This window comes from Nomascus leucogenys, chromosome 8 (assembly GCF_006542625.1).
Source record: "Nomascus leucogenys isolate Asia chromosome 8, Asia_NLE_v1, whole genome shotgun sequence".
Taxonomy (NCBI): domain Eukaryota; kingdom Metazoa; phylum Chordata; class Mammalia; order Primates; family Hylobatidae; genus Nomascus; species Nomascus leucogenys.
In genome coordinates this window covers 8126957-8147735 of record NC_044388.1, presented here as the reverse complement: position 1 = coordinate 8147735, position 20779 = coordinate 8126957, and the positions used below count along the sequence as shown (strand labels likewise).

Here is a 20779-nt window from a genome sequence, read left to right as displayed (position 1 = left end):
TCAGTCACTGTTCTAAACACACTATGTAAATTATCCTCCCAGCAACTTTATAATAAGGTATATACTATGATTTTATAGATGAGGAAACTGAGGCACTGACAGGTTATACAGAGGCAGAGCCAGGATGTGATCCCAGTCATTTAGTGCCAGAGCTCATTTCTTAATCACTGTGTTATACTGCCCCTCTAATGTGATGGTAGTAATAGCAACTATTTAAGGTGCGGTCACAATAGTAGCTATTAAAATTAAGCTACTGCTAACCTGTGTCCTTCATTTGGCAAGTGCAATCCTTGATTTCACTAAAATTGTTGAGTCTTCTATAGAAAGCTAGTCTTCTATAGACTATTACCCCCTGCATATTTTGGAAGTGTGCTATCTCTAAAAATAAAACTGCATGATAGCCTCTCAGATCCACTCTGTGGCTACCACAAAATACTTATAGAATATTTTTTCTGTATTTTCTTTAATGCACTAAATATAAATATTAAAAGTAAAACCAAGCAATAAATGTACACGATAGTAAGAAATGCTATTTCAGGTTGAGTGACCAAAAAAAAGGTCATGCATATATTCTATAAATAAGATAGATGTGAATATTTTCAGTAATCATGGATATTAGATGAAGATCCCAGTACAATATGTGAAACATAATCTGGCAATTGCAACTGGAAATAGGCTTCTTCAAGAATGGTAATTTCTATTAGTGATATGCAACAATATTGACCTGTTAGCACGCACGGGACAAGAAAGCCATGTAGTCAACATCCAATTCTGTACTTCTCAAAGATAACAGGAAATGAGGGAACCTGTTAGACAGTCCAAGCCTAACCATCTACCACCGCCCTATAGAAGGCAGGGCCACCTCTCTTGTGTCCCAGTTGTTTGTGGTTCCCTACTGTCCCTATCTTTCCACATCAACACGAATCTTCAGGAAGGCTGGGCATTCAGGGCAGTTGTCCATGGTAAGAATTGTATAGCAACTTCTCCATGGGGTTCTCCTGTTACTTCTTGTTCTTAAGATGTTTAGAAGTAGCTTAGTGTGGCCATTCCATTCCCTACTAACTGGTAAGGCAATAATGTTGTATTTATCAAGTAGAAACTACCATTTACTTGAAAGAAACATGTTGCAACTCCTTATTTTCTACTCATTTTTTAAAGCCAAATTACTTTAAGACATTTGATATGCTTGTAAAGCAAACATCTTTGAATAAAATTAACATCAAAAGTGGTTTTTCTCCTATATGACCAACACAACCCGTTGATAAGACAAAACTGAGTTACCTGTTTAATGCAGTAAGAAAAAATACTTGCAAAGCTTTGTTAGTGTCTTGGTGCTAGGAAAGTGAGGGCAGCATCTGAGAATTGGAATTGTAGTTTAGGGCAGGTCTTTCGATATGAGAGGGGGCGAGAGGGCAAGATTGGGCAAGATTCTCAATACACCAGCCCAAGATTGGTGGAAATAGCAAGGGGAGGATTTTAAGGTGAGGAGGTCAAAGAATCTTAGAGTATAAACTGTCACTGATGTTTTCTTTGAAGAGTTAATGGGTCTTTTAGGTAGTGCCTGCTGTGAAAAATCAGACCTTTTGCCCAGGGTCAAGACTCCTGGAAGAATAAGATCATGCTAATGAAGACAGAGAGTAAAGTCATGCCAGTGAAGACAAGAGGATAGCACACAAGGTCATATTAATGCAGGCAGTAAGATGTGGTTTTGTTTGTCATTGTCCAGGCTGAGAGTAGTGGTAGGTTTTGGTTCTTACTAGTATTGCAATCAATTTAACGAAATTACACACTTCTTTTGGCCCACAGTACCATGCTGTCAACTGCATATGAAATGGGTTATTGTGAGATTAATATTATTATTGGGTTAATTTTCAGTCCAGTTCTTTCCCCTGCTGATGCATTCTGGGGAATTTCAACTGGAGCAAACATCATGTGTGCTCTTGGAAGCAAAGAGAAAAATATTAGTGGTCATGCCTAAATCAGCAGAAGCTGTCTCTTGAAAGTTGCATAGATTTGATTTAAGGTAACTGTAAAAACATTTGAAGCAGGAGTGTTAATTAAAAACACCTGAAGTTATTAAAAATCTTAGATTTCCATAAAGTATTTGCAATTTGCTGTTAATTTTTTCACGTTTATGTTTATTTGTAGTGAATTATGAGGTTATGAAAATACTGAAGGCTTCTCTGGTTCTGCTGCTTCTTTCAGGAGAACTGTATTTAAATGAACATTGCTTAATACTGCTATAAAAATAATTCAAAATGCTTATTTTAATCACCCCGGACGATCCCCCAAAGATACAGCCATTTATTTACTTGGAGCTCAATAAATCACTTCAGCACACTATAGGAGGAAGCTGCTGAAATATTCACTATGCTTTGAGAACCTCTATGCTTTGCTGTGACCAGCCCATTAAATTGTTGCTATTACCACTACAATATGAGAATGGCAGTAATGCATGGCGATTAAGAGGATGGGCTCTGGGCCAGGTGCAGTGGCTCACGCCTGTAATCCCAGCACTTTGGGAGGCTGAGGTGGGCGGATCACGAAGTCAGGAGATCTAGACCATCCTGGCTAACATGGTGAAACACCGTCTCTACTAAAAACACAAAAAATTTGCCGGGCGTGGTGGCGGGCGCCTGTAGTCCCAGCTACTCAGGAGGCTGAGGCAGGAGAATGGCGTGAGCCCGGGAGGCGGAGCTTGCAGTGAGCCGAGACAGTGCCATTGCACTCCAGCCTGGGAGACAGAGCGAGACTCCATCTCAAAAAAAATAAATAAATAAAAAAAGAGGATGGGCTCAGGAGACCACTGGGATCAGATCCGGGCCTTTCCACTGTGGAACCTGTCAGTGCTGCAGTTTCCTCATCTGTAAAATCCATCTTAAGAGTTACTTTAAAATTATCTTAAAACCTAATTGTACATCATTTTTTAAAGAAGTGCTTCCAAATGAACACTTTACAAAAATATCATGTTGAGTTTGAGGTATTGGCAGAACATCCAGGTAGACATAACCAAGTACATATATAGATACAGAGCTTAGAGTGGGGACTCAGGAGGTCTGGGTGGAAATAGGGATTTGAAAGTCATTGGCATATAAAGCAACAGTTAAAACCATGTGATTTTTTTTGAGTAGTGGTATTTTCGTTGTATAAATATTATGTTTATAAATCTGAAATTTGGCAGTCCATTGTTTCTTATAGATAATTTTTATAGATAAGACCTTAGAAAGGACTTCCTCATGTGTACTTTTTTTTTTTTTTTTTTTTGGCAATTCAGGAAAATTTAAACCTATCTCTGAATTCTGCCTCAGCCATTGGTTGTACAGTGGTCAACATCGGTGCATCAGATCTCAAAGAAGGAAAACCTCACTTGGTCTTGGGACTTCTCTGGCAGATCATCAAAGTTGGCCTTTTTGCTGATATTGAGATTTCCAGGAATGAAGGTAAGATCATTAGAAATATTTGCTGTTCATTGACATGTACTCGCTATGGGAAGAATTTACATTTCGCTGTTTTGCCCTCAGCTCTGATTGCATTGTTAAATGAAGGTGAGGAACTAGAGGAGCTGATGAAGCTTTCTCCCGAGGAATTACTGCTGCGATGGGTGAACTACCATCTGACCAATGCAGGATGGCATACCATCAGCAACTTCAGCCAAGACATTAAGGTTTATATTTAAATGTTCAAATTTGTGACATGAAATAAGGATGTGGAGTGTAAAAATAAAAAGGGTTCAGACTTAAATTTGAATTAAATTCACAAGAACACTTGGGATAGAAAATGAAAATTTGCATTACTGTGTGAAGTAGATCCCCCAATTATATTCACAAAATATATATTTTCTAAAAACCAGATATATTGGCTTTTAATAAGAACTACAACTGACTGTAAGAGGAAAGAGGTGCTAGCCTCAACAGATTAAAACACACTTTCTCATTTTATATGCCACAGATCTGCTAGATTATAATGAGGATGTCAGTCTGTTCATTTGGACTAATAATTACATCTGTTTACTGGTTTAACACTCTCACTCCCACTTTGCCAATAACCGGCTAACAGGAAATCAGATTATCTGAGGGCACAGAGAATCAGTAAACAAAGGGGATCTTAAGGTATGTGCCTTAACCAGGGTAGCTTAAAACACTTCCCTCTCTACTGGGAGAATCTTGTCAGGGAAACTATAACAGGCATTTCTGTCTAACGACAACTTTCCCTTGGTTACTGCCTGGATGGGCATTGCCAAGCCGGGTCGCTGTGACTTTTTTCTTCTCTCTGTTTCTTTATGTCCTCCCCCACCCTGCCCCCCAAGAGTAATCAATCAGTGCTGGTTCTAATTCATGTTCCCTCTTTAGCTATATAACCTTCAGTCAGGTTATCTTTTTCCATAATGGCCTACAGGACAGTCTCTCAATTTGAAGTGACATTTTATTTCTCTGCTTTCATCTATTATACACTATTATATTTGAAAGTTTATTTGGGAGATTTCTCTTATTCTGAAATCTCTGAAAATTCAGCTAATCAAACATTTATTCTGCTCTTTCTGAAGGGCATTATGCCCAGGGGATGCAAAGACTCAGCTCTTGAGAAGCTTGCCAATTCTACTCAGAGACAAACATGTACTAGAGGGATATTTCAGTTATCTATTGCTATATAGCAAATTATGCAAAATTTGCTTAAATAATGATTATTTCTCATCATTTTGTGGGTTGATGCATCTTGGCTGGGTGGTTCTTCTGCTTCACATGGTTTTGGCTGGGATTACTAACTCAGTTACATTCAGCTGTCAGTTGGACTCATCTGGAAAGTACACAAAGGCCTCAGTCACATGTCTGGTGCCTCAGTGCTCCTCCACAAGGCCTCTCTACATGGTGAGCTCAGGCTTCCTTACAGCATGATAGTCTCAGATAGTTAGACTTCTTATGTAGAAGTTAACTTTAAGAGAGAGGACGCAGAAGCTCTTAAGATTTGGGCGTGGAAGCCCCAGAACATCACTTTCACAGCATTCTCTTAAAGTGAATCATAAGGCCCGTCCAAATTAAAGAGGACAGGAAATAGCTTCTGCCTTTTGATGGGAAGAGTTAATGTATGTATGGGGAAGAACTATGATATCCATCTTTGGAGACAATGACATTGGATGATTTAATAGTGTGATCACTGTTTACTTATTAAGGTAGGCAAGGGGTGCTGTGCACTACAGAAGAGGGGTTCTTAGTTCATCCTAGAGAATCCAGGGAAGGCTTCCAGGAGATAATACTTGACCTGAATCTTAACTGATGTTGATGCTTGGGTGTGTAAACAGATGGAAAAGTAAGGGAGGGTATCCAGGTGCAGGAAACAGCATTGCTATAAACTCTGAGGTGTGAAACAGGATTGCTTTGAAGCTCTGAAGTGTGAAACAGCATGGTACTTTCAGGAACCTACAAGTAATTCTGTATTATTAAAGTTATTCCATTCTTTGAGATAGAGGCAATTTCTTCAGTTTGAGCACTTGTTTTCCCTAAATTCAGTGATAATTTTATTCATTTTAAAAATGCTATTTCATAATCTTTCCTTGAAGGACTCGAGAGCCTATTTTCATCTGCTTAATCAGATTGCCCCTAAAGATGGGGAAGATGGACCTGCCATTGCCATTGACCTTTCAGGAATTAACGTGAGTGCAATTTTTAACTTTTAAAATATATTGTGGTAAAATAGACATAGAAAATTTACCATTTTTATCATCTTCAGTGTTCAGTTCAGTGGCATTCAGTACATTTGTATTGTTGTGCAGCTATCACCATTATCCATCTCTACAAACTTTTCATCATCCTGTAGGGAAATTCTGTACTCATTAAACAATAACTCCCCATTTTCCCCTTCCCGCAGGCCCTGGTAACCACTGTTCTACTTTCTGACTATGAATTTGAATTTGAGTAGCAGGTACAGTCAAATTTAAAGTACAGTTCTCTACAAGCAGCCTTCCCTGGTAGAGCCCTCAGCCCTTCATTAAAGTTTGGTGCTTTGCTCTATGGAAGTTTTTTCCATGCCCCAGGCTCCAAGCCTCCATGTCAAGCCAACTGGCTGTCATGACGGAAGAAAGGGAACTGCGTAATTGTGACCTGGAGTATTTGTGGAATCAATCCTACATTCACGTTTCCCTGGTGCAAGGCAATTGGAACTCACCAGGGTGCTCTTGTGACTGTCAGCATATGCCAGGAAAGGAAGCAACAACCTGTTGTTAGATTTTTAAGCAATCAATGATCAGTTTTACCAGCTTATATTTAGAAATATACAAAATAAAAATAGATATTCCTAGTATTTATGGTGTAGGAAAGACTGATACAGATTCTGACCTCCCAAACATACTTCCTAGGAATCTCATTCTTTTAGCATAAGTTATAAATACCAGGGATGGTTCTATCTAAATCAGGATGTCCAGTTTTTGGCTTCCCTGGACCACATTAGAAGAATTGTCTTGGGCCACACATAAAATACACTAACACTAACAATAGCTGATGAGCTAAAAAAAAAAAAAAAAAAAAGGTGCAAAAAAATCTAATGTTTTAAGAAAGTTTACAAATTTGTATTGGGCCACATTCAAAGCTGTCCTGGGTTGCATGTGACCCACCGGCCATGGGCTGGACAACTTGAATTCTAAACATTAAAATTTGGTCAGATAATAGATTATATGAAAATATGTCATGTACTTAAAGTGCAGTATCCATAACATTTGGTTTTAAAGGCAACTTGAGTCATTACTAATTAATTATATCTCACATTATTATAATGACATATTTCAGAAACACAGTATTGCAATGCTCTGTAAAATGTGCAAATCATTTTAAGTAAAAAAATTAGGAACTAAAACTTATGGAAAATTTTGAATATATTCAAGAGAACAGACTTAGGATACTAAACTATCAGGTACTCAACCCTCAGTTTCAACATCTGCCAATTCATGGTCAATCTTATCTCATTTATTCCCTATTTCCCTCCTCTCCTATATTATTTTGAAGCAAATCCTAGACATTACTTCATGGATAAATATTTCAATATATATTTCTAAAAGATAAAGACACTTTTAAAGTAAAACCACAATACCTTATCATACCTTAAAAAATTACAACAATCTGTATCATCATCAAAATATCTAGTCAATGTTGACGTTTCCACTTGCCTCATAAATGCCATTTTTTCATAGTTTATTTGAATTAAGATCTAAAATAAGGTCCACATATTGTCTTTGGTTTTTTTTTTTTTTTTTAGATGGAGTCTTGCTCTGTCGCCCAGGCTGGAGTGCAGTGACACAATCTTGGCTCACGGCAACCTCCGCCTCCTGGGCTCAAGTGATTCTCCTACCTCCACTTCCTGAGTAGCTGGGATTACAAGTGCATGCCACCACACCTGGTTAATTTTTGTATTTTTAGTAGAGACAGGGTTTCAACATGTTGGCTAGGCTGGTCTCAAACTCCTGACCTCAAGTGATCCGCCTGCCTCTGCCTCCCAAAGTGCTGGGATTACAGGCATGAGCCACCATGTCGAGCCACCATTTCCAGCCACATATTGTCATTTTTTGATGTCTACAATGGTAACTTTTCTTCGTTAATTTAATAATCTGTTGCTTTCTCTGATTTCATTTACATGATTAATTATTTTGCAACTCTGGTGCACAGAATTAGGTAGGTTATCTTTGGTCATGATACACTCATATGGGTCTGTGCATACCCATTTTTAAATTTATTTTTGTGTGTGGTTGTTTGTTTTGAAACTGTAACAAGCCTCATGAACTCTCAATCTAACAGGAAAACTAAAACCTTGACATTACATTTTCTGTACAGTTCTTCCCTATTCCATCTCTGTTTAGCCCAGTGTGGTAACCACAGTCTTTCTTTTTATGTAGTTTCCCTTCATCCAAATGTATCCCTTACAAAATTCAATTCTTCATTTTACTTTTTAACTTCCTTTAAAGTTTATCATGTTATACTTACATTTCTAGTACTTCTTTTTGAACTTGTATCTCTAAGAGTTATTCATATTGGATGTCATGGTGTGAATATACAAATTCATTCATCTACTCTCCTGTTTATAGGTATTTGGGTTGTTTCATTTGTTTCCAGGGTTTTGCAATTGTGAAAGGTGCTTTTCCCTATGATTTTAATTTTTAAAATATGTATTTCAACTTGTTTTTCATCAAGAAGAGCCTTCTGGAAATGTCACTTAGTGTACAGTGGGTATGATAACTATGCCTGTTATCCAGAGGGCACTCTACTAGCTGGTCTTGAATAAGTTACCTATAGTGCGACCAGTAGGAGCTTACTGATACAATATTTGAGGATTTTGCTGAGTATTTTAGCAAAAAGGGTAAAATATAACTCAGTTATCCCAGCAAGGAAATTCAGAGACTTTTTTCCTTTTAACTTAAAAGGCGTGGGGGCTGGGTGTAGTGGCTCACGGCTATAATCCCAGCACTTTGGGAGGCCGAGATGGGCGGATCAGGAGTTCGAAACCAGCCTGGCCAACATGGCAAAACCCTGTCTCTACTAAAAATACAAAAATTAGCTGGGCATAGTGGCATGTGTCTGTAATCCCAGCTACTCAGGGGCTGAGAGAGGAGAATCACTTGAACCCAAGAGGCAGAGGTTGCAGTGAGCCAAGATCACGCCACTGCACTCCAGCCTGGGGAACAGAGCAAGACTCTGTCTCTAAATACATAAATAAATAAAGGAATGGGTAAGTTGACTTGGAATTACTACACATTTTGATCTTATTTTGAGTTATTATTTGATACATTTGTGGAAAAGTAATTGCTTATATATATGTATACCAATAAAAATTATGCCAATTAAAACTTCAATTGTAACCATTTTTGTTTTATTGTTTAGGAGACAAATGACCTGAAGCGTGCTGGACTCATGCTTCAAGAAGCAGATAAACTGGGCTGCAAGCAGTTTGTTACTCCTGCAGATGTGGTTTCAGGCAATCCTAAACTTAATTTAGCTTTTGTAGCTAATTTGTTTAACACATACCCATGCCTGCACAAGCCGAATAATAATGACATCGATGTGAATTTACTGGAAGGTGCGTTCTTTCTGCCTTTAATTGACTTGCTGTATTTATCTTCTTATGGTATTGTCTTACTTCACTGTCAGAGATAGGGGATTGTGGTGAGAAATGCAATTTAGTGTCTGTAGGTATGTGTATCTATTGAAAAATTAAAATTATGGAAGGTGGTTGCTGGTTTTGGTTAAAAGAGAATGCTGGGGTAAATCTTATCTTTTATTTCTCCATAAGAGGTTAGTGAAAACTATCATACATTTAAAATATTCTCATAAATGATCACATAACAGCTCTACCACCAATATGGACAATGAATTATCTATTAGAATAAAATAATTATTAGTAGGTGTTTTTCTCCTTTGAAAGTTCCAGTTTGACTCTAGTATTGTTCTCTTTTTAAGGTTTTTAGTGTACATGAAAAAAATTACAGTGTTCGTTATTTGTCTTTTGTGTGGTCTATCGTTATCTGTCTCATAATATATAATACTTTCCTATTTTGCTTCATGAAATGCAGATTTGACCCCTCCTAATGTAGGTACTGTATTTAGTACTTTTCTATACTCTATAAATATATTCATTCTGAACATTCTTTTTATTAGTACCGTTTATTCTTTCCATCTGGGTTGATATTTTACTTTTTGCATTGTTCATGCTGTGTTATTTCTCTCTTAATATGCCCATAGAATGAAACACAAATAAAACTTAATTAGAATAGCAGAACAAAGCTTTGATTTTGTAAAATTTCTACCTAATTTGCCTTCTATAATGATGGGATATTGTAGTTGTAAACACATTAGAACTCAATTTTGAGAACTGGAATTCACGATTTGATGTAAAATCTTTATCCTTCTCCTGTGATAAAATGTCAAGTAATCTTTGAAAGGATTCATTTAGGTTCTGTAACATATTATTTTGTATCAATTAGCTATGTTATATTTACTGAACCTCACTGAAGCTTACAATATATGAATCATAATGACAAAACATTCTCAATACCCAGTTCTTACTCATTTGTTTCCCAGCCTTTCTTTTTTCTCCCACTCTCATACATACCAACACCCACACTGGTATCAGAACTTAAAAACAGTGGCAGTGGTAATGGCAGTTGTTGAAGGGAAAGGCAGTTGTCAGAGGAAGGCGCCAATCTTAAGATTTTTCTTGCTAGTTGCCCTGGTTTGGAGAAAGCAGGGATTCTTCTTGGTAGGGAGAATATGATGTGCGGTATTCATGATCTCAGTGTTCGTTCTCTCACATAACTCACAATTATCCCTTCTTTCTCAGTGAGACAGAATGAGAAATCAATTTCATGATCTTTTTCTGCTTGACTGCCATAACCAAAGTTCCAGTGTCCTTGTCACCTCTTAATTACAGTTTTGTGATTAATGAACGACGTTTCAGATTTCACAAATATATTCTTCGAAGAATATGAGTAATTCATTCTTCTTGAAGGTCCCGTAAAATAAAGATTATATTTTCTATGTAGATATGTAACTGAGAGGGAAAATAGACAAAAAAATGTAGATTTTTCAGCAAAGAGAAATTTAGGGTGAGAGATTAGAACTTGAAAAAAATAAGCAAAAGCAACCTGTTAGGTTTTATCAGTCTGGAAAATTTCAAAATCCCTCTGTCAGTAGAAGGCATTGTTTAGAGTGGCATATTAAAAATGATCTGCTTTTTATAGTCACTGAATTCTTGCTAGATATCTTTTCCAACTTGCTCGCTCTCTTATTTTTCATGTTTGAATTCTTTTTGCTAGTGTTCAGCATGCTTTTGGAATTTTTCGGTGTGAATAGGATTGCTAAATATTTCCATCATTATTTACTGTCTATTAAGGTAACATGGGAAATATTTATCAGTCATCTTTATTATGTATGTCGTCATATATCTGCCAAAAACGTATTTGACTTTGACTGTCATTGGATTATTTTCCTCTGTAAATTTGTGTTTTAACGTATCCTTATGAAATTTGAAGCTTGATCATATCACATCCCAAATTCATATGTTAGTATGTCCTCATTGTCAGATAATTTTCTCTCTAGGGAATTAAATAAAACACAATTCAATATTAAACCCTCACATCAAATTGAATCAGATATGTGGGCTACGTATAGAAAGATCATCTCAGAATTCATTTATGGTTACAGAAGGTACACAGGCCACAAACTATCAGACTTTGTTCAAATCATAGTTCCACTATTTAATCTGAATGACCTCTGTGAGCCTTGGTTTTTTTCATATATAAAACAAGACTAATAAACTTAATTTGAAGAGTTACAGAGCAAGCTAAATGTGATCATGAATGAAAGAATACAGTGTGTGTTTATTAATGGTCAGGGAGGGAGGAGGAAAGCACTTCATATGTCACAGCACATTTGAGTGTTAAATATATGTTAATTCCTTTTTTCCCTCTTAGTAGCCTACTTCTAAGATATTTGTTATTTTTATTACTATTTTTTATTATTTGTAGATGTCAAATTGAGCCTGCAAACGAAAAGAATGTTTTATAGTTCTTTCAATATTGTATATCAGCAATTAAGATTTTACTTCTTGAAATTGTATATCAGATCTAGGGGGAAAAAAGATTTTACTTCTAAGATTGCTTTAGCTGTCTATAATCCAGACAACATTTTCCAATCTGGAATACATATATCTTTGTAATGCTTTACCATGGCTGTTGCACAAATGCATAGTGCCTCTAGCTTTGAGCATTTATTTACCAAGACACTTTGAAATGTTATTAGATAAATAAATGCTCATTTATAAAATCTATTTTACTTTCCACATATCAAAAATTAAAGTAATTATATAATCAGTTGAGAACAATAGGAAGAAATATGAACCCCTGAAGATAGTTTCAGAACTCAGTCAAAATGCAAGTTATTTTAAAATATTATTCACTGCATCATTAGGTTCAACAGAATTTGGATATTTTAATTAAAAATTAAACCATTATGGCACTATTAATCTTCATGATTTTAAGACATTTAGATTTTCCTAGATGGAAATAATGTAAAACTTCTGTAACTATTAGAAAAAATATATATATATCTTTATGATAGATAGTAATAGAGAAACAACTGAGAGGTAAATCCAAATCAAAGGCATCAAGTTATTGATCATAGTATGTTTATATTTATGTCACTTTGGGGACAGTTCATAGATTTAATTTGTACCTGTTTAATAATTGCTACAAATAAGGCTGGCATGGATTCTAGAAATATTTAGTTTAGCTTGGTTCTTCTTAAAAAAAGATTCTCATGTAGACTGTTTATTATAAAGTGGTGGTAGCAGATACAACAGACTGATCAGTTACCTTTTATGCAGACCAGAGGGAACAAAATTTAAGCAAGAAATTATAGGGCTATATAATAGAGCAATAATTAAAGCAGATTCTGGGAAAGCTGTTAGATAATGGCATTGAAATCACATGAAACTACAGTGGGTAGATTATTTCCTGAACAGTTGGCACAAATAACAGAATCCTTTAGATCTGACAAGGCTTGGGTTCCTATCCTGGGTGTGCAGGTTTATACTGTCTTTGGCACTCAATGTGAAGATGACTGTTGCAATGGCTCTATATGAACGAGCCCCTGGAACGCAGATGATTATAGATTTATGTGCCAAATTGTCCTGTGAGTCTCACATGGGCCAAAATCTAGACAGTGACTTGAACTTGCCTATAACTTAGAAGCGATGACAGGTATAAATGTTTCAGTTTTTCAGGAGTCTGGCGATAAGATGTAAACTAGGCCATTCCACTGTCTAATAACTTTGCCAAAGAACAAATAATCATGATAGTTACTTAGAACTATTTGCAATCAGGAGATGACTAGAAGGCAGACAGTGGCAGAGCCAGCCCACATCCCTGCTCACTTTGTGGTATACCATAACCCGCATTTTCCTTATAGATGATGTAAGCACTGTTACAAAGGGAATGCTCAGGAAGGTAGGGTTAAATAACAGCACCTGAAGGAGTTACCTCCTTGAGGGGATCTTTGAGGTCCAGGAACTTACTATGATGAAATGTGTCTTTCTGTTATCAGCCTGTATTGGGTCTGTGTTCCTTACGTATTATCAGTAATGATAATCTAAACTAACTCAGGAAGCCTGTAAAATAGTTATATTCCCCTCATTGTGTGTTTTTATATTTACCTGTAATCCCCCCTGCCCTTCATTGTGTGGTGTAAAGTGTAGGTTTGTGTGCTGAGAAACTTTCCTATGTAAAACCATAATTTGTACAAATTTAGAAACACTGCACGGAGAAAGGTTTAACTTTTCTATTTGTGTTTAATGTGCTAATGTTACCCTGACTGCAAAAACATTTTGTTTTTATTAATGTTTAGTGAATCCCTTTTGCAGCTAATCATAATTATAGACCACAGAAGTGTATCTGTTATTTCTAGGCAGAGAAACCCGTGGCTCAGTACTAGTTCACAAAGGGAATCTAGAAGGAGAGATTTAGAGCAAATGGAGGCTTCCTAGATAGTAGGAAAGAAGGGACTTTGGCATTAAGAGACTTTTTTTCTCCCTTTAAAGAAACTGTAGTATCTAAAGAACCATGGCAAGGTAGGTTTGACCAGTTTGTACCTGCTAGAATGGTTTAACATATAGTTTCTGGTTCCTTTTGTCCTGAGTCATGAGTGTGAGCTTGTGTCTACTCTAGGAGAGAGCAAGGAAGAGAGAACATTTCGGAACTGGATGAATTCCTTGGGAGTCAACCCATACATTAATCATTTGTACAGGTAAATATTTTATTGTGTTTCAGCTTTACTGTCAGGGTCCAACTTTTCAAGTTTCAAACTGTAGGCATGTTTAAATGGAACATTTTCTCAAGTTGCAAGAATTTTAGCCAATTTTTAGAGTTTCAGGATACTGGGAATTGGCAATACAATGGATTTTAAAAGAAAGCTACTATTCAAAAAAGGAATAATAGTTATGTTTTTGATGATATACCTAAATCAGTAAAGATAATCTTTACTCTTTTATAGTTATTGATTATAAAAATAATTTCAACTTTAACAGATTAGAGTAACAGTAATAACTGATAAATCGTTGTTATATCAGTATTTTTATTATGTCATTTTTCATTTATTTTTGCCAAAACCTTAATTATTCCATAATTTTTGTGTATATTTTTTTCTAATTTTAAAAGTAACTTGTTTTCCTTGAATAATTGTTACAGCTTATCTCATTCTTTCTTGTTTAAAAAATGATAACACATTATTGACATTAGTAGGGCTAAGAAAATATTTTACTAAATCAATTCCTGGGCTAACGATGCATCTTTCTAAGTGTGGATGAGAGGAAACCATTCTTCTCTCTTTATTATACAATCTACCAGCCTGCCTTGATAAAATGCAAAAGAAGCCAACTTCAGCTAGTTGTATTTTTTTTTAGAAAAAAGTTCTAATTAACTAAATGTATTAATAATTTACATACCCAAGAAACTCCTTAAACAAGATTATGATTAACTCCTTAAAGAAGATTAATGTCACAACAGGCCAAGTTCACTGGTTCACTGAGGATTTATGATGTTGTAATTTCTGCTCCTTTGTGTTTATTCACAATGTTCTTTAAAATTGAAAACCAGTGTTACCTTATTATGGTAACTGGCTTTGATGTGATAGATCCATATTTGTAAAGCTCTTGAAGAGTGTAAATTTCAGCTAGATGAGAGGAGATATACGTCAATTAGATCAGAGCTCCTGTTACAGTAGCAGGGAAATTAAAACACAAATATTGAAGATGAGGAAGGATTCACTTTTTATGGACTGATTTGAAAGAATGTCCATAATATATAGTCAAAAGAATAACAGGTCTAGTATGATCCCATTTTGTTTACAATTTGAGTGTGTAGATATTTGTATTCGAATTTTAAAAGAAAATCTAGAGAGATACATAGCAAACTGTATATAGCCTGGGTAGTAGGAGTAGAGAATAGTAAGGAGACTTACTTACTTACTTACTTACTTACTTATTTATTTGAGATGGAGTTTCACTCTTGTTGACCAGGCTGGAGTGCAATGGCGTGATCTTGGCTCACCACAACCTCTGCCTCCCGGGTTCAAGTGATTCTCCTGCCTCAGCCTCCCGAGTAGCTGGGATTACAGGCATGTGCCACCACGCCCAGCTAATTTTGTATTTTTAGTAGAGATGGGGTTTCTACATGTTGGTCAGGCTGGTCGCGAACTCCTGACCTCAGGTAATCTGCCTGCCTCGGCCTCCCAAAGTGCTGGGATTACAGGCGTGGGCCACCGTGCCCAAGACTTTTACTTTTAATCTTAGTAACTTAAACATGATTGCATTTTTTTTGAACCATGAACATGTATTTTTCTATAATTAAAGAGTAAGCTTAAAAATAGCAGATTAAGATTTGTTGATACTCATGTAATTATTTCATAAATGTCAGGAACACTAGAGTTCTATCATTGACAGTGGAGAAAAGAATTGACCAAACCTTTTAGCTAAAGATATCTGAAGAATATCTTTATTCAAGAAATACTATCATAGGGCTTCTGAGCATATAGTATTTTTTCTTGCAAAAAGAACTGTTACTTTCAGAAAATTCTTAAAAGTAACATAATCTTGGAGAACCATCAGATGTAGAAGAACAATAGGTGGACATCTAGTTGACACTGGAACCATATGTCCATAGAATTGTGTCTGCATCATATTCCTAAACCCACCCCCAATAATTTTTAGGTTCCTGCCTATAGTATAGCCAGCCCATACCAAAACAGCTAGATTTTCACTGAAAATTCTCTTCTCTAAAATGTTATAAATATATTTCAAGAACTGTTAGTCCTAGAGTTTTTCTATGACCAGTTGGTTCTAGAACTCATCTTGAAGTCTCTGGAAATCATTTAAAGTCTCTGGACCTCAGTTCTATTTGCAAAATAATAATAATAATAATAATAATGATAATAATAATAATAATAATACCATACTAGACAGGAGTGAGAATGAATTCATTTAAAGTAAAAAAGAAAAATACATGAAACATAAGATTCTAGAACCTATAGAAATACTTTAGTGATTCTTTTTTTATACAGAATGTTTCATGTGCCTAAAGATAAAACTACTCAGATCTCAATTACTTTCATATCAGACTTTGTCCCTCTATCACCCAGTACTGGGCCCAGCTCCCTTCACTGCCATATGGTTTGTGCTCAGAGAATGCAAAGTAATTTAGTATGAACCTTAGCGAAACATAACTTATTGGACAAGCTGTTGGAGGAGAAAAGCCATATAATATATCACAAAGCTAGCAATTTAAAAAATCAATTGCTATTGCTTTATGTCCTTAGCATACAGCATTGAAAATAGACTAAACAGGCATACGTTAACCTTCTCAGGAGAACATATTTTTCTGAATCCAAAGTAGTAATATTTTTACTTCGAGAATTCCTACTTGTTCATAAGTTCCTTCCTCTTAACCCTCATTCCTGAACACAAACAGCTGCCTACTGAGTAGCTATTGTGATTTTCCTATAATTATTTTTTAAGTTAAAAAATAATGTATAAATAATACATGAACTTATTCTTACTGTACAAGTTTCAAGAAGTATGTAAGTATATGGAATAAAATAAAACATTCCACCCTTACTCTCTCATACTCCCCTTTTCCTGACCTCTTTCTTTACCTAAGTAATTGCTATTAACTGTCCTTAGCATATATAGGTATATAAATACATTTGACTCTAAATTTTTTAAATAAATGAGATCAAATTGTATGAAGTGTTCTGCCATTTGCTTTTTAAAATTTGATATGTCTTGCAAAACTTTTCATATCAATACATAGAGATCTACCTTATGTCCAATGGTGGCCAAGGAGTTTATAGTATAGTTTACTTAATAGCTCCCTACTGCCAGGCACTTAAGTTGTTTCCAAATTTATAAATATTGTGGCAGTGAATGTCCTTGGATGTATACCTTTGTAAATATTTATGTAAACATTTTGGACAGATTCTTAGACTGGAAGTTCTGGGTCAAATGATATGTCCTGCCATTCTTTAAGGATTAAATGACTTATGTTCTTAAAGATATAAGTCTATCACCAGTGTACTTAATAGGTAGTACCCAACATTTCCTCCTCCTTTATCTGCTTTTCCTTCCTGTTTTAGTGACCTTGCAGATGCTTTAGTGATCTTTCAGCTCTATGAGATGATCCGAGTGCCAGTCAACTGGAGCCATGTCAACAAACCTCCTTATCCTGCCCTTGGAGGGAACATGAAGAAGGTGAATGAAATAATGGCCATGGATATGTTGTTATTGTTCTGATATGAAACAAATAATTTAGTTTCATGAAGTTAAGCGTGCTCTGTCCTCACAATTCTGATTCAGACCAAAATGTGTTAAGCTTAATAGCCTTTTTACAAGTTTGCTTTAATAAATGCAAAGATGAAGGCAATCCCTCTAGTCAGACACTTTATATAACTATTTTCATCTTTATCAAGTCATAGTACTTAATGTTCTTTGAGATGTACTGTAAATGTATTCTTTTTTTACAATTGATATAACATGCTGAATTTTTATTGGTTATCCACTCATTTATTCAACAGATATTTATCAATTACCTAATACCTATACAGTGTTACGCAGGATGTTAAAAAAAAAAAAAGTATAAAGCATGGAGTTGGTCCTCAGGAAAGCCTAAATAAATTAGGGAAATATGTGTGCAAACAACTACAATGTGGTACATGGTAAACAAAAGTGAATATTATGAGTTATAGGGAAGAAAGTTGAAGAGCTACTGAAATAGTAATAGCAAAATGGGAAAGACACATGAGTGAACAATTCATAGAAAAATAATGATGAATAGTAGACATATGAAAAACTTTTCACCCAGAATAAAGAAATGCAATTTAAAACAAGAAACTATTGAACTGCATCCAATGTAACAGGAAGTATTCATTTGTATAATCTTTCTAAAACCAGTTTGTCAATACATATTAATCTTCCAAAAAATCTTTTGACCTAATTTCTCCTTTTTCCACCTATCCTGATGAAAACATCAGAAAGACACAAAGTTGTGTGGCAAAATGCTAATCACAGCAATGTTTATACAGCACACAAGAAAACAACCTAGTTCAATAAAGGGTTAATAAAATTGATACACCCATAAGATGAAGTAAAATGTGCCATTAAAAATAGTGTTTGACAGGAACAGAAAACCAAACACTGCATGTTCTCACTCATAAGTGGGAGTTGAACAATGAGGACACATGGACACAGGGAGGGGAACATCACACACCTGGACCTGTCGGGGGTTGGGGGGCAAGGGGAGGGAGAGCATTAGGACAAATACCTAATGCATGCAGGGCTTAAAACCTAGATGATGGGGGCTGGGCGCGGTGGCTCACACCTGTAATCCCAGCATTGTGGGAGGCTGAGGCAGGTGGATCATGAGGTCAGGAGTTCGAGGCCAGCCTGGCCAACATAGTGAAAGCCTGTCTCTACTAAAAATACAAAAAATTAGCCGGGCGTAGTGGCAGGCGCCTGTAATCCCAGCTACTCAGGAGGCTGAGGCAGGAGAACGGCTTGAACCCGGGAGGCGGAGGTTGCAGTGAGCCGAGATGTGCCATTGCACTCCAGCCTGGGTGAGAGAGCAAAACTCTGTCTCAAAAAAAAAAAAAAAAAAACCTAGATGATGGGTTGATGGGTGCAGAAAACCACCATGACACATGTATACCTATGTTAACTATCCTGCATGTTCTGCATGTGTATACCAGAACTTAAAGTATAATCAAACAAACAAAACATAGTGTTTTAGTAATAGTGGTATGGAAATGAGCAGGACACAAAATGATATATATATACATAATATGAATCTAATTTGTTTAAAATACATAACACATACAGAGATGTATAAAAAAGGGACTTTTAGTTTTCCACATCTATAGAATGAAAATGTATTTATAGACACTGTAATTTTAAAGAAAAAAATTTTAAAAGACTTTTAAAGGGAAATACATCATAATATTAAAGTAGTTAAATGGGTGGTATAATTATAAAGAGTTACTCATATTTTTCAGCATTTCTAGTCATTGGACTGCCTGCATTTTTAATTTCATTTGATTTGCATATAATTCTTTTCATGGGAGTAGAATTCAGAAAATTTTATTGACTAATTTCATGGAAGTTTTTTCTCCAAAATTTTGAATGCAAAATGTAACAGGAAAACAGAAATTAACCATTCATTATACCTGGAATTTTAATGTGAACTACAAATAAATACATATGTCACAAATGAATCATATGCAGAATACTTTTTCAACAAATATAGAATGAAACATAAAGCCTGATATAAATTCAAGATGTTTAAAAAATGAAGAAGCAGTACTTTCATGACACAGTATCACAGGGAATTATTTTATGGAATTTGGGCAATAATCAATAATGTCACTTTCCTTCACTTACAAAGTTCTTAAAGCTGCCCCATTAAAATAGCCTTTCTTCATTATTAGTATTAATTAAGAGATGGAGTCTCACTCTGTTGCCCAGGCTGGAGTGCAGTGGCATGATCTCGGCTAACTGCAAGCTCTGCCTCCCAGGTTCATGCCATTCTCCTGCCTCAGCCTCCTGAGTAACTGGGACTACAGGTGCCTGCCACCACGCTTGGCTAATTTTTTTGTATTTTTATTAGAGACGGGGTTTCACCGTGTTAGCCAGGATGGTCTTGTCTCCTGACCTCGTGATCCACCCGCTTTGGCCTCCCAAAGTGCTGGGATTACAGGCGTGAGCCACTGTGCCCGGCCTTCTTTACTTTCAAGTATTTCTTTTCACTTGAACCCTTGTGTCCCATTATGTAACTCTTCTCATTGTCCAAATGATCTAAGCTTCATTTTTGTCCAAAGCATTTAAAGTACTTGGTAATTGATATGGTTTTGCTGTGTCCCCACCCAAATCTCATCTTGAATTGTACTCCCATATTTCCATGTGTTGTGGGAGGGACCCAGTGGGAGATAATTTGAATCATGGGGGCAGTTCCCCCATACTGTTTTCATTGCAGTGAATAAGACTTAAGAGATCTGATGGTTTTATCAGGGGTTTCTGCTTTTGCATCTTCCTCATTTTCTCTTGCTGCCACCATGTAAATAGTGCCTTTTGCTTCCCGCCATGATTCTGAGGCCTTCCCAGCCATGTGGAACTGTAAGTCCAATTAAACCTCTTTTTCTTCCCAGTCTTGGATATGTCTTTATCAGCAGTGCGAAAACGGACTAATACAGTAATCATTTCTTCCATTAACTCTGTGAGACTGCACTCCAAGTTTTTCTTGCTTTCTTTGTGCTCATTCTTACCTTTCATAGGTTCTTCATCTTTTAGCCTGAGAACTCCGTATTTCCAAGGCCTGGTTTTTGGCCCAAAGGTCTTAACTTCTATATTTGCACCCTCAGGGAGCAGATCTGTTTTTAGTGTTTTAATTGCAGGTTGAGTATCCATTATCCAAAATGCTTGGGACCAGACATATTTCAGATATTGGAATATTTGCAGTATACTGTTTGAGCATCCTTAAGCTGAAAATCTGAAATGCTCCAATTAGCTTTTCTTTTGAGTATTGTGTTGGTGCTCAAAAAGTTTTAGAGTTTGGAGTATTTTGGATTTTTGGATTTTCAGATTAGGGATACTCAACCTGTACTACCATACACATGGATTACCTCTAGGAACCTAATTTCTCATTCTTTCTCTAGTTTGGTACCTCTCTAGATCTCTTAGAAGCGTTTGCCAAATTTGGAACCAAGTATTG

The 20779-nt window shown here is 36.0% G+C and overlaps 1 protein-coding gene across 1 annotated transcript in view; it reads left to right on the top strand.

Moving 5' to 3' along the window:
* The window catches only part of PLS1 (plastin 1), a 117210-nt gene that overhangs the window by 84196 nt on the left and 12235 nt on the right, over positions 1–20779 (top strand). Inside the window, exons 7-12 of the mRNA XM_003265336.1 lie at positions 3275–3440; positions 3522–3664; positions 5555–5647; positions 8859–9054; positions 13697–13775; positions 17157–17271. Of these exons, the coding sequence (XP_003265384.1) occupies positions 3275–3440; positions 3522–3664; positions 5555–5647; positions 8859–9054; positions 13697–13775; positions 17157–17271 (792 nt within the window). The remainder of the gene's footprint in view (positions 1–3274; positions 3441–3521; positions 3665–5554; positions 5648–8858; positions 9055–13696; positions 13776–17156; positions 17272–20779) is intronic.